Source organism: Anabrus simplex, chromosome 5, assembly GCF_040414725.1.
Source record: "Anabrus simplex isolate iqAnaSimp1 chromosome 5, ASM4041472v1, whole genome shotgun sequence".
Classification (NCBI taxonomy): domain Eukaryota; kingdom Metazoa; phylum Arthropoda; class Insecta; order Orthoptera; family Tettigoniidae; genus Anabrus; species Anabrus simplex.
The window spans coordinates 34,349,706-34,364,763 of record NC_090269.1 but is presented as its reverse complement, the minus strand read 5'-3'; the positions used below and the strand labels follow the sequence as shown (position 1 = coordinate 34,364,763).

The following is a 15,058-nucleotide window of genomic DNA, read 5'->3' as shown; positions in this document are numbered from 1 at the left end:
GGGGTCCAGGCGCAGCCTGAGTGACGTCAGCACGCGAGGATCGGCGCATCTGCCGCCAAGCGGTGGCAGCCCCGCACGCCACGTCAACCGCCATTCTTCTGCATGTACAAGACACCCTGGCTGTTCCAATATCGACCAGAACAATTTCCCGTCGATTGGTTGAAGGAGGCCTGCACTCCCGGCGTCCGCTCAGAAGACTACCATTGACTCCACAGCATAGACGTGCACGCCTGGCATGGTGCCGGGCTAGAGCGACTTGGATGAGGGAATGGCAGAACGTCGTGTTCTCCGATGAGTCACGCTTCTGTTCTGTCAGTGATAGTCACCGCAGACGAGTGTGGCGTCGGCGTGGAGAAAGGTCAAATCCGGCAGTAACTGTGGAGCGCCCTACCGCTAGACAACGCGGCATCATGGTTTGGGGCGCTATTGCGTATGATTCCACGTCACCTCTAGTGCGTATTCAAGGCACGTTAAATGCCCACCGCTACGTGCAGCATGTGCTGCGGCCGGTGGCACTCCCGTACCTTCAGGGGCTGCCCAATGCTCTGTTTCAGCAGGATAATGCCCGCCCACACACTGCTCGCATCTCCCAACCGGCTCTACGAGGTGTACAGATGCTTCCGTGGCCAGCGTACTCTCCGGATCTCTCACCAATCGAACACGTGTGGGATCTCATTGGACGCCGTTTGCAAACTCTGCCCCAGCCTCGTACGGACGACCAACTGTGGCAAATGGTTGACAGAGAATGGAGAACCATCCCTCAGGACACCATCCGCACCCTTATTGACTCTGTACCTCGACGTGTTTCTGCGTGCATCGCCGCTCGCGGTGGTCCTACATCCTACTGAGTCGATGCCGTGCGCATTGTGTAACCTGCATATCGGTTTGAAATAAACATCAATTATTCGTCCGTGCCGTCTCCGTTTTTTCCTCCAACTTTCATCCCTTTCGAACCACTCCTTCTTGGCGTTGCATTTGCTCTGTCAGTCAGTGTATTATGATGTGTGTGCGGGACGGGGGGGGCGTATTTTGTTGACCTAAAAATCACTGAAGATGATTAATAAAAGGCCCTTAAATTTATGGGAAAATGCTATAAAATAGCTAAAAAATGTATTTCAAATATTTGACCAACCTGAATTCTGATGACTTTGTAACAACGATTTTATAATTAATATGTCTCTGTTCTATTCACTGCAGAGCTGTTCTTTCTACAGAAATAATTATCTCCTAATTTACTGTGATGAGTCAACGGGAGGCAGAAAAGCTGGGCGCGCCTGCCGGCCAACTGACGAGAGGAACTCACTGTACTTGGGAGGATGATTCTACACTGAAGTGGAAATGTATACGCATGTTGCTTCCAGTCGCTTCTCTTTCCCACTTGTGCTTGGCCCTGAGGTACGCGGGGGTGAATGTCTGCAGGACCATACTATATAGTCCAATAATTGAAGAGGCGGGTGCGAAGGCTGGTGCATTCCTTACCTTACTTTTTCTTAGTCACCTACAACTGCAGTCAGTTTGCTTGGTCGTGAAAGATATTTAGCAAATGTAATCATATGTAAGAAAATATTATATTTTTATATTGTCATTTGAGGACTTTTATCAGTCTGACAATAAAGAAAAGATGCATAAAGTTTTAAGAAGGATCCAAAAATTCTTCAAAATGCTATATATTGACCTAAACCACTCTTTATTATTATTATTATTATTATTATTATTATTATTATTATTATTATTATTATTATTATTATTATTATTATTATTATTTATTATTATTATTATAATTATTATTAATAATAATTATATACAGTCGTATCAGCACACACTTTTTTAAAACATAACCGGTTTTCGGACACTAAGGTCCATCATCAGTATTAAAATTTAAATTTAATTCCACATGAGTGTGTCGTCAAAATTGGTTAAAATGAGTTTAAAATGTAGCCCTGTTGACATCAACTTGTAATAATGACTCTGGAATCATTAAAACCTGGCCAATTCACAGGTAAATCCTTTCAATTGTAAACATGAATGATTTTTCCCCCACTAGCAGGCCTTATTCATGTTTACAATTGAAAGGATCCGCCTCTGTGGTGTAGTGGTTAGCGTGATTAGCTGCCACCCCCGGAGGCCCGGGTTTGATTCCCGGCTCTGCCACGAAATTTGAAAGAGTGGTACGAGGGCTGGAACGGGGTCCACTCAGTCTCGGGAGGTCAACTTAGTAGAGGTGGGTTCGATTCCCACCTCAGCCATCCTGGAAGTGGTTTTCCGTGGTTTCCCACTTCTCCTCCAGGCGAATGCCGGGATGGTACCTAACTTAAGGCCACGGCCACTTGCTTCCCTCTTCCTTGCCTATCCCTTCCAATCTTCCCATCCCTCCACAAGGCCCCTGTTCAGCATAGCAGGTGAGGCCGCCTGGGCGAGGTACTGGTCATCCTCCCCAGTTGTACCCTCCGACCCAGAGTCTGAAGCTCCAGGACACTGCCCTTGAGGCGGTAGAGGTGGTGTCCCTCGCTGAGTCCGAGGGAAAAACCAACCCTGGAGGATAAAGTAAGTAAGTAGGTAAGTACAATTGAAACTATTTACCTGTAAATTGACCAGGTTTTAATGATTCCAGAGTCATTATTACAAGTTGATGTCAACAGGGCTAAATTTTAAACTCATTTTAACCAATTTGGCGACACACTCATGTGAAATTAAATTTAAATTTTAACACTGATGGTGGACCTTAGTGTCCGAAAACCGGTTATGTTTTAAAAAAGTGTGTGCTGATACGACTGTATATAATTAATAATAATAATAATAATAATAATAATAATAATAAATAACTACATCAGCACTGTTAATAAGAAATGGCTTTGATATTTTATAATGATTATAATTCGCTAAAACATTCTTGAAAGTTGAAATAATTACTTATCAGCCGAAATCAGCAAAAAATGCAAAATACTGCAAAAGCATGTTATTATCGTCTATGTTGCAGAATGAATTTTATGGTACTGAGTACATGTCAATAACATCCGCCCCCTAATGATATGTAATAAATAGTAACACAGGGGAAACAGTTAACATATGTGATGTTACTCATGTATTTGCTGGTTGAATGTAAGCTAGGGACAAGTATTCCTTTGGAAAAACAATCCAACATAAACTGTTTCTGAAATATAGATCAAATCCTGAAACATTTATGGCGTAGTTTGTAAGGATATTAAAGTGGAAGTTAAAGGAGGATGTCCAGCATAAATGGAATATTTCTCCGAGTGGAATGCATACTGTACATATTAGGATTATAAGGGATAGTATATGAGAAGTTTCCGAGTTTAATAAAATTTCTTGTGTGTTCAGCGATGTCAGAGAATTCGATGGATTGACAGCTGCGACGACAGAGAAAGGACTGACAAGGTCCACTCGAGAGAACCGACAAGCGATCGGAGAGTAGAGAGGGTGCTGACTTCTGAGTAAGCTCTCGACATTGGAGGTGTTCGCCCTTTACGGTGAAGGCACCATTTAATAATCCAGTGTAATAGAAGCGATACCTTTCAGTGTTGACTCGTTAACGGAGAGAAACGAGGGTGTTGGCGGAGGCGCGGGGAGGGTGGAAGTCAATCTAACGATCACAGTTCTCTGTATATAAAAAGATTTCACACAAGAAAAGGAGGTTAATTTTTAAAGGGCACTTTCCTTTATCAAACTGTCAACAGTCACAATTTGTATTAATAATGGCGTGTGGCCTCCGGAGAGGCCCGGTGCAGGTCTTTCGAATTGACGCCTGATAGGCGACCTGCGCGTCTGTGAGGATGGGGCCCTATCTATGACGATATCTAATGATGAAGACGGGGCATACATACATAGTCCCCGAGCCATCAGAATTAATCAATGAAGGTTAAAATCCTCGAACCGCCAGTAAATCGAACCCGGGCCGCATGGAACAAAGGTCAGCACGCTAACCATTTGTCCATGGAGCTGGACATGTGTATTAATTTGTATCAAATAGAGCAACAATTGAATGTCACCAGTTCACCGCCTGACGATAGAGTATAAGCTATGAAACGCGTTGTGGAATATGGTAAGGTAAGGGTTATTCTGCCCGAAGGCAGGTCCGAACCTCCGCAGAGGTGTTCCTGAGCCGGAGTTTACGTGCGGTAGGGTGGCCAGTTCCTTTCCGCTCCTTCATTCCCTTACCCCCACCAACAGCGCGTGGCAACCCATCCAACTCCTGACCACCCCCAATGTTGCTCAACTTCGGAGATCTCACGGGATCCGGTGTTTCAACACGGCTACGGCCGTTGGCTTGTGGAATGTAAATTAATGAAAATTGTGACTGGGAACAGTTTTAATTGTTGAATAACGAATTAAACGACATTCATGGGCAAAGCCTACATTAAAACACGGTTTTGTCATATCTCTTCTCCTTTTTTTAATAAGTGGCTTTATGTCGCACAGACATAGATACATCTTTTGGCAACAATGGGATAGGAAAGGGCTAGGAATGGAAAGAAAGCGAACGTGGCCTTAATTCAGGTACATCCCCAGCATTTTCCCGGTGTGAAAATGTGAAACCACCGGACGAGTTGGCCGTGCGGTCAGGGGCACGCGTCTGTGAGCTTTCATCCGGGAGACAGTGGATTAAAATCCCACTGTCGGCAGCCCTGAATATGGTTTTCTGTGGTTTCCCATTTTTACACCAGTCAATTGCTGGGGCTGTGCCTTAATTAAGTCCACGGCCGCTTCCTTCCAACTCCTAGGCCTTTCGTATCCCATCGTCGCCATAAGACCTATCTGTGTCAGTGCGACATAAAGGGCTGCTGACAGTGGGGTTCGAACCCTCTATCTCCCAAACACAAGCTTGTAGGTACGTGATCCAAACCACACAGCCACTTGCTCGGTTTATTATATTTCATTCATTCAAATGGCTATATTCAGATTCCTTAATCATACTAAATAAAAGTAAATCACCTTCGAAATACACAGGGTAGTCGGAAACAACGTAAACCGGGTAGATGAGCGTTAGACGGTTGGTTATACTGTAGGATTAATCCGATATCACGCGCTGTTACCATTTTATCAGCTACAGAAGTTAGCCAATCCTATCGCTTCGCGGGCGAATTCGAATGGACTTTGCGAGGCAGTGTTGCTAAATCTGTATATGGCTTAAAACCAGCTTGAGAGATCGAAGAAGACTTGCCTTTCATCGCGAGTCTAAGTCCACTATATGCATGTCACGTGGCTTCTTAACGAACATTTTCGTAATGACCGATCACCTAGCAGATGTCCGGCTCCATGGCTAAATGGTTAGCGTTCTGGCCTATGGTCACAGGAGTTTCGGGTTCGATTCCCGGCGGGGTCTGAAAGTTTAACCATAATTGGTTCAGGTAAAACCGAACGCCATAATCTGAAAAAAATTACTTTTTTCGTTTATTGACTTATGTTACAACTTGGACTTTAACGAACACATTGGTATATCATTTATATAGAAATTCGTCCTAGAAGTATTGGTAATTATTTTTTAAATTTACATCTACACTGCATGTATTTTCATTTCATGTTGCACCGATTGGTATAGTCATTGATATATCAGGAACTTCTTGACCTAGAAGGCTGTGGTTTGGCTCATTTTATTGAATCCTTGTTGTGGTTTCACATTTATTTCAGATTTTTAATATCATCTGGACCAGGGTTAGGGGTCTCAGATGCTGTAATAACCTTAAGTCATGGGAATTCAGGCATACTCAAGGTTCTTGAAGAACTGGGAATAGAAATAGGAAAGCATACCGCATCTGGATTGAAAGTGCTTGACAGGTTAAGGATGCAAAAAACAGAATTTGCGGCAAATCTGGCAACAAAAGAAGCAAAAAAGAAGAAAAAAAAGGAGCAGATTAGCCAGTGACGAGTCAGATTATAGTGCTGGATGCTTTTAATTGTTCTAGGAAAACGTATAGGATAACTTTGAAGATTCTTTTTTCACTCTTCAACTTTGGAGTTGATTTTCTTGGAACTTAAAAGATCTCAATAAATGTTCCTTTTTCTTCAAAACCATACAATGTATAACCATGAAATTTTGACAGGTACTTAATGTGTATGCGATACAGCTGGGGATCTACAATCAGGTCATTGCGACTAATATCTTGAGAGTTATGCCTCACTGTTCATGATTTTTTATTGGAATATATCTTTTCACACATTTATTGAACCGCAGCTCCGATTGTAGATCCCAGCACTTAGTAAGAGTTGTGGAATATACTGTATTTATCTTTAGCAGTTTCTGAGAGAAAAGAACATAAATGATACAAAATCAACATTGGCGAGATAGGGCATTCGGTCTTATCTTAATTTCGCTGACACGGGGGCTGGGTGTATGTGTCGTCTTCATCATCATTTCATCTTTATTTACAGGCGTCAAATCAATAGACCTGCATCTGGCGATCCGAACTTGTCGTCGGACACTCGCGGCACTAAAAGCCATATGCCATTTCATTTACCTAGCAGACATCGATGCCGAGAAATCAGCATCAAACAAACAAAAAATACACCGTGGGTTTCAGCCGGTGTGATCGAGCTGCAATCCTGTCAGCTCGGAGGTCCGTGTTCAAATCCATCTTCTGGTGAAATTTTCTCTTCGATTGATGCCCTCAAGACGTTCTTAAACCACGTGCAGGTTTGGCAACATCCCCTCGCATAGTCCATTTGAATTCGCCCGCTAACCGATCTGATTGGCTGACTCCAGCAATAGAATAACACACGCGGTATCTCCTGTCTGTCGAAAGAGGCGACGAAAAGCGACCCCAGGGGCTATAAACATTGGATCTTGGGTTGGCGACCACGGGGCCCAGACATTGCTTCCACTTACTTGTGGCAAGCTCCTCACTTCCATCTATTCTATCCGACCTCCCTTGGCCAACTCTTGTTATTTTGCGACCCCAACGGTATGAGACCACTCGAGGCCTGGAGAGTCCTTCATTTTCACGCCCTTCGTGGCCTTGTCTTCCTTTGCTCTATACCTTTATTTTTCGAAGTTTCGGATCCCTTCCACTTTTACTCTCTGACTAGTGTTATACACAGGGTAGTTGCCTAATTGTACTTCCTCTTAAAACAATACTTACCACCACACCACCTCGCCTATACGGCGTCAACTCGAAATACCTGCACCAGGCCTCCCCGGAGGCCACACTCCATTATTATAAAGGACTAGGTTTCAAACATACAGAATGGGCCCTTGTCCCAAGTTTTTTTTTTTTTTTTTTTTTTTTTTTTTTTTTACTCGTTTCTCATTACAGCCAGATTTCCAGTTGAAATCTGTTCAGTGTGTCTTTTGGTCGAATGTCACAAGAACTGTCGCTCTCGTCAACTTCACATTCACTTCCTTCATTGTCAGAAATTTCACTACATTTTCCATTTCTCTAACATAGTGCCGCCTGCTTTCATCGGTATCTGACTTGCACTTGCAATAGCTCAATTATTTGTTCCTTCCTTCATTCTGCGAACGACTTAACACCCCTTCCCCCACAATTATTGTTTACAGTGCACGATGGCAAAAGTTGTCTCAGTTTTAATTACTCTGTTGATCGGGTAAAAATAATCATAATAATAGGTCGAATAGGTGACCTGTCCGTCTATGATGAATTCTAATCCTGAACATTGCACAGACACTCTGCCCCCGAGCCGCTGGAATTAACCAATGAAGGTTAAAATACCCAATCAGGCCAAGAATTGAACCCAAGACCTGCTGAACCAAAGGCCAGAACGATAACCATTTAGCCATGGAGCCGGACTAAAGTAAACTCATGTCCTCATCCCGAGGTAGTGCAGCTCTTCCCAATGGAGGTAAGCTGTTCGTACAATTTTAACCACATACCAGCGCTTCTGCCATTCTTAAAATTCTGGCAGTAACCGGAATCGAACCCGAGCCCCTGAAGACGGCAGTATTTGTGGTAACCTTTACGCTACGGAGGCGAACCTAGCCCTAAAATGTTGATAAGCCCATTCGTTTTTTAACTTTTATCTTACAGTATAGGCTTTTATGTGTTTGATCTACATGCTTTATTCTGAGCTTGAGGGAGCAGAATTTTGCTGGCTGTTTCAAAATTACATGTGAAACCTGCAAGAGTGAGTAGAAAACAATGAAGCAATGAGAAAAGTCCTCGTATACATAGGTCTGGAAACGAACCGTTTCAGAAATATGAGGTCATCGCATTACAACGTTGAAAGAGGTGGTGGTCGTGGTGGTGATGATTGTTTTAAGAGGAAGTACAACGAGGCAACCATCCTCTATATAACACTAATCAGAAAGAAAAATGGGAGGTATCCGACATTTCGAAAAATGAAGGTATCGTCCAAAGAAAGTCAAGGGTCACGAAGGGCGTCGGGGTCAGAAAAGAAGAAGAGTTGAGCAAGGGAGGTCAAATAGGATAGGTGAAATTGAGGATCCTGGCACAAGTAAGTGGAAGGAGTGCCAGAACTCAACTAAGGGCCCCGTGGTCGCCAAACCACGCTCCAAAGTTCAGAGTCCCTGAGGCCCCTTATGACAGGGAGGAATACCGTGAGTGTTATTCTACCATCCCGAACCACAGGGGGTATCTTGGGAGATAAAGAGTTCTAATAAATAGAAAAAAATATGTAGCATCATGACCTACGTCCAATAATATGGCAGCTGATCTAGCAGACAACATTTCCATGCTATGTCGCAGGATAGCCACACCTATCAAGATCTAAGTCCAACAAAAGGGTCGCTGATTTAGCACACAATGTTATGACCATAAATACTGACAAGATATGTATTATGAGACTCATTTAACAGCCCCGTGGTCGCCAACCCACGCTCCCAAGTCGAGGGCTCAGGGAGGCCCCTTTTAGTTGCCTCTTACGACAGGTAGGGTTTACCGTGGGTGTTAATCTACCACTCCCACCTACAGGGGGATACAACGTTGAAACAGCTGGATCTTGACGTCTTATAACTTTGTAAACCAGATAAGCTTTTCCCAGTGGCACTCAGTGTCACGATCTTCGAAATTCCACCAAGTCGTTTACAAAGAATGAACTTAACGAATAGAGATGCTTTCCAACAAGGAAGTAAATGCTTCCTCTTTGCCAAAAAAAAAAAAAAAGGAAAAGGAAGCTCAAGTTGACGTGTTTGAACCTGGCTGAGTACGGTAGTATTTGAAGATATGCCAGCCTTGTCAATAGTTTTAATACCGTGCTCCGTAGCTGCAGTCAATTAAGTGCGGCCAGTATCCAGAATTTGGGAGATAATGGGTTCGAACCCCACTGTCGGCAGCCCTGCAGATGATTTGCCATGCTTTCGTATTTTCACACCAGGCAAATGCTGGAGCTGTACCTTAATTAAGGCCACGTCCGCTTCCTTCCCACTCCTAGCCTTCTCCTGCCCCATCGTCGCTATAAGACCTATCTGTGTCAGTGCGACGTAAAGCAACGTGATATATATAGATAGATATATATTTACTGGTAGGTAAAAGAACTCCTTCGGGGGGAAAATCCGGCATCTCGGCATTTCCAAGAACCGTAAAAGTAGTTCAGGGGCTGCCTGGCCGAGGCGGTAAAGGCGTGCTCGGTTCGCCCGGAAGGACGTGGTTTCGAATCCCCGTCAGGAAGTCGTAAAATTTAAGAAACGAGATTTCCACTTCGGGAGGTGCATATGGCCCTGAGGTTCACTCAGCCTACACCAAAAATGAGTACCAGGTTAATTGCTGGGGGCAAAGGCGGCCGAGTGTAGAGCTAACCACTCTACCCCCATCACGTGCCGCGGTTAACAATGGTGGAAGCCTTTACCTTCCACTCCTCCAAAGGCCTTCATGGCCTGTACGGAGGTGTCTTTGTTGTAAAAGTAGTTCAATCAATCACCATTGGTCCTCCTTTAGTGCTGTCACCCAGATGGCAAATTGCCTATCAGTTGTTTTTCTTAAATGATTGATTTCAAAGAAATTTGAAATTTATCAAACATATCGCTTGATATGTTATTCCATCCCAAACTTCTCTTCCTATGAACGCATATTGGCACCAGTCTGTCCTCTTGAATTCCAAATGTATCTTCATTTTATGATTTTTCCTACTTTCAAAGAATCTACTATAATGTCATTCCAAGCCACCTCTCCACTGACCGTTCGAAACATGCCACTTAGTCGAGCTGCTCGTCTCCTTACATTTAAGTCTTCCCAGCCCAAAGTTTGCAACGTTTTAGGAAATCACTCAGAACAAATTGTGGCTGCTTTCCTATTGATCCTGTCTCGTATCAAGTAATCCTGGTGAGGATAACATACAGAGGAGTGTATGTTCAAAAGCCGTTATTTCCACCCCAAGAAAATTGTGAAAAAACGCACGGAGACGAATAATAAAAGGCACGTGGAAAATACCCATGATCTAATATGGTGCTACTTTTAAATAATTATATCTTTCTGATCTGGATTGCTCACGGCATTCGATATTACTCAACTATTGCAATGGATGTGAACGAAATATTAAAAAGAAATTTGAAGTGGAAATAGCATTTTTGAACAGACGCTCTTCAATTGGGGTCTTACCAGTGACTTATGCGCCCCTTCCTTTACATCCTTACTACAGCCCCTAAATACCTTCATAAACATGTGAAGTGCAGATATATGGTGGTGATTATTGTTTTAAGAGGGAGAACAACCATGCAACGAACCTCTTTACAACATTAATCAGAGGGAAAAGGTGGAGGGGATCCGAAACTTCGAAAAATGAAGGCATCGGCCAAAGAAAGACAAGGGCCACAAAGGGCGTGAAAATGAAACACTCGCTAGGCCTCGAATACTCCAATACCGTCGGGGTCGGAAAAGAGCAAGAGTTGACCAAGGGAGGTCGGATAGGATAGATGAAAGTGAGGAGCCTGGCACAAGTAAGTGGAAACAATGTCAGGGCTCAGCTAACGGCCCCGTGGTAGTCAATACGCGCTCCAAAGTTAAGAGCTCATGGGCCTCTTTTAATGGCCTCTGACGACAGACAGGGGATATCGTGCGTGTTACTCTACCGCCCCCACCACGTGGGGAGTGCAGATAGAAGACTCTTTCCTTTTCATATTGCTGTGTAATCGTTATACAGGCATCTAATTACCGCTCATCTCACGAAATGATAATGTACAGCTATAACACAATGGTTAAGCGACAGAACGGTATCATTTTTCGAACCCGTCAATTTCCTGTATTCCTCACAGCCACGATTATCACATGACGTTGCTGCAGTCAAAATCTAAAATGGCGCATTTTCCTAAACTCCAATTCATTTCCCTTCATCGCAAAGCCTCTTTCACCACAGCGGTCCAGCACGTAATATTACATTAGAGCAGGCCCAAAACCGTCCTGTTGCTCTATGGATCGCTTGATGGGCGTTCAGCATGACAGTATACGTAACTCCAAAGCAACGATGAAGGCCCTACAACTACAATGAAACTGTTAAGTACAAAGTACGTCCCACTGGATTTTATGATATAAAAAATAAAATTGTATTTGCTTCTTCTTTTAATTAATGTCAGCTTGTAAATCTTTACAAGTATTTAATTCAACATTAATGACAAAAAAAGATGGATGTCGCGATGTATTTGTTCGAAACACGGCAAGTAAAAACACGTGAAACCCATTAAAAGTGTAATGACTTCTCAACACGTATATTTTGTGGCTACTAAAAGGCCAACGAAAACGACTCTATAACTTCTGTTTAATGTTATACTTGACGGTGATCTCTTAAAACTCCAAATCTTTAAATTTATAGATACCATCATCTTATTCGATAGGAGTTACTTAACGATTATGACTAGCTTATTTATGAGAGTCATTAACATAAGTTACTAGTCCAATATCTTCCTTGTTGTTGACTCTTACTAGGGCCAAGGAACACTTTTATAATCATCACTGTGATTTTTTTTATTGAGAATTACCAGTTTTGTAGTGTTTGTCTGCGAACAAATAACATAGTGGTATTTGTCTGATTGTGAGCTAATAGCATTAATGTGTTTGGTTGTGAGTTAATAGCATTGCAGTGCTTATTTCTTTGTGAACTAATTGCATTGTGGATATTGTTTGATCGTGAACTAATAGTATTGTGGAGTATGTTATTGAGAACTGTTTCTATCTTTGTTGAGTTATTTATATTAACCTTATAAATCACTCCAAAGTGGATGGATGGATGGATGGATGGATGGATGGATGGATGGATGGATGGATGGATGGATGGATGGATGGATGGATGGATGGATGGATGGATGGATGGATGGACGGACGGACGGACGGATGGATGGATGGATCTTTAGTGGAGTAACAACCTTTTATTTTCCTTTGTTGCAAACTACTTACAAGTTCGTAAAGTTCTGGAATAGTTGGAAACCGGTCATAGTAATTAATTCACTAGTCTGTTAATAATTAATTTTCGTCAATTTTTGACTTGTTATTTATGTTAGTTAATATACAAGCAGTCATTTCTATAGTTTGTTAGAGTGATGCTGGTAGTGATGGTGATACTGGCGGAAGTAGGCCTAATAGTTTTACGGGAGCAGAGTACCTCTTTTACAGAAGGCCCCTCGAGGAATAAGTGTATCGATTACACAAAGGGGTAGACGACGAATGATAAACCCTACACCCGAAAGAAAAAATCTGTCGAGGTCGAAAAATGCATGAGCCCGCCAAAATGGATCGGAGAGAAAGATAATGAAGAGAAACCTTGCATTCGTAAATGTTAATAAAGTCGAACTAGATTATGGCCGCGTGACCACTAACTCACTCCTCAAAGATTGCGAGATCCTGCGAGATAAATTAAATAAACACAAATTTACAAAATGGATGAATATTAAACAAATAACTATGTGGGTTTGTAAGATGGAGAGCTATTAGTTATGTTTGTGAATTAGCAGATTTGTTCATTCTTTCATTAGTTTGCACTAAGCCCATGGAAAAGGTGTGGCCCTAATATTTTTCTCGGCATCTCCAAGTCATGAAAATTGTTTCAAATATTCTTTCTCCGGGTTCAGATCGTCAGGCAGAAATTTTGTCTTTACAGAACATATAATATATTGAACTTGTATGTTTGACAGACTAAAAAACTCTAACTTATAGTACGAGGGGCTTTTAATATATAATGCAACACATTTTATTTCTTGGCCAATTTCGGTTTTAAAAAATTTGAATTTTGTTTGGGATATCTTTAAATATTCCCGCTTCCTCTCGTAGAGTTTCATTAATTTCCGATAAGTGGCAGCGCTATAACTAGCCTTCAGAAAGGCGTCTGTAACGGAGGTGAGTACCAAACAGAGAGCAGTTATTGAGTTTCTTTTGGCGGAAAACCAGGGCATCAGGCCACAGATGTTCATAGGCGCTTGCAGAATGTCTACGGAGACCTGGAAGTGGACAAAAGCACGGTGAGCCTTCTCCACGACAACGCAAGACCTCACACAAGTCTGCGCACTCGACAGGGGCTCATAAAACTTCAGTGGACTGTTCTTCCTCATCCACCCTACGGTCCGGATCTCGCGCCTTCTGACTTCCATCTGTTTGGCCCAATGAAGAATGCACTCCGCGGAAGCACTACCTGGATGATGGGGAAGTTATCGATGCAGCACGACGTTGGCTCCGATATCGACCAATCGGGTGGTACCATGCGGGCATACAGGGCCTCACATTACGGTGGCGTAAGGCCGTAGCTTCGAAAGGAGATTATGTTGAAAAATGTGGTGTTGTAGCAAAGGAATTGGGGAATAACATGGTGTATTTGAATCCTCAATAAAAAGAGCCTGCTTTTACAAACAAAATGTGTTGCATTACATATGAACTCCCTAGGTGTTATTCTTTCATTTTAAATGTTACCCAGAGATTATAATGAAAAAGGTTGGAAAATCGAGTAAAATAACACAGATGTTAACTCTTTGTTTCCTGACAGAAATAAAGCGGTTTCTTAACATCTTTCTGTTGTTATTCCGCAGGAAACGCATTCCTGGTGAACGTAGCGCTGGCCGATCTTCTGGTGACAGGTCTGGTAATCCCTGCATCCACCGTGGTGATCCTGGCCGGGATGCAAGACTCCCCCAGTGTCTGCAGCTTCCAGTGGTTCTTGGGCATCCTGTGCTGCCTGGTGACTGTGCTGACCATGGCCGCCACAGCTGCTGAGAACTATGCTCGCCTCTGCCTGCCACCAGAGTGCTACACATTGCTCACCCCGGGTCGCATCACGGCCACTCTACTGGCTATCTGGGCACTCAGCACTGTGGCAGTAGGTCTACAATTTGCCCTCGACCTAGGGCCTAACTACTGCACTCATCACCTCGCTGGGCTACTTCCATACCACGCCGTTGTCGGCTCTCTCTTCGTGCTGCTTCCTGCACTTGTCACGTTCGCGTGCTACGCACAAATAGCTCTGCGTGTGCGGGCCGCCAAGTCACGGCCGAGCTTCAAGCCTCCCGTCACATTCAGTTGGGACTACGCCCTTATGAAAACAAACGTGTATAGCTCGGTGTTGTTTGTAGCGGTATGGCTACCTTTAGGTATCACTCTTGCGGTCGCGTCTGTCCAGCACGTAGCCACACGTATTTTCTACAATTTGGCGTGGTTGGCGCTAAGCAAGTCGTGTTTCAACAACCTAATCTACTGCGTCACTAACCGCCACTTCCGTAACGCTTACGTGAACTTGTTCCACTATTGCTGCTGCAAGACAACTGTCTCCTTCTCTCGACGTCAGCGTGGAGATGTAGCGAGACCTTCCGGAGACGTTCGCGTTCACATCATTCCAGGGTACAACATGTACTCGTATACTAGCCCTCAGAGAGCTCGAGAGACCTGCAAGACGGCTTCGTGTCGCCCAGGCACTAGCCGCCCTAACGGCCGGGATGTTTACGAGCTATGAGACCGCCCTACGAGCCGCTCTGAATCCAGGTTCCAATATTCCTCAGCACCCACTCGCTTCAAGCGTTGCCGTCCCAAATACACAGCAGCTCCAACGTCTCCATGTTAGGTTCTTTCTTCACGCTCAACCTATTTCACGCGCACACAAACATATTTCACCTCAGTTTAAAATACTTCCCTCTTTGCTATTGCACACACCGTGAAGTTCA

At 43.5% G+C, this 15,058-nt stretch overlaps 1 protein-coding gene across 1 annotated transcript in view; it reads left to right on the top strand.

Moving 5' to 3' along the window:
* Positions 1 to 14,850, top strand: part of LOC136874339 (alpha-1A adrenergic receptor-like) — a 208,930-nt gene extending 194,080 nt beyond the window's left edge. Inside the window, exon 2 of the mRNA XM_067147978.2 lies at positions 13,934 to 14,850. Coding sequence (XP_067004079.1) covers positions 13,934 to 14,850 — 917 coding nt within the window. The remainder of the gene's footprint in view (positions 1 to 13,933) is intronic.
* Positions 14,851 to 15,058: the final 208 nt, after the last annotated feature.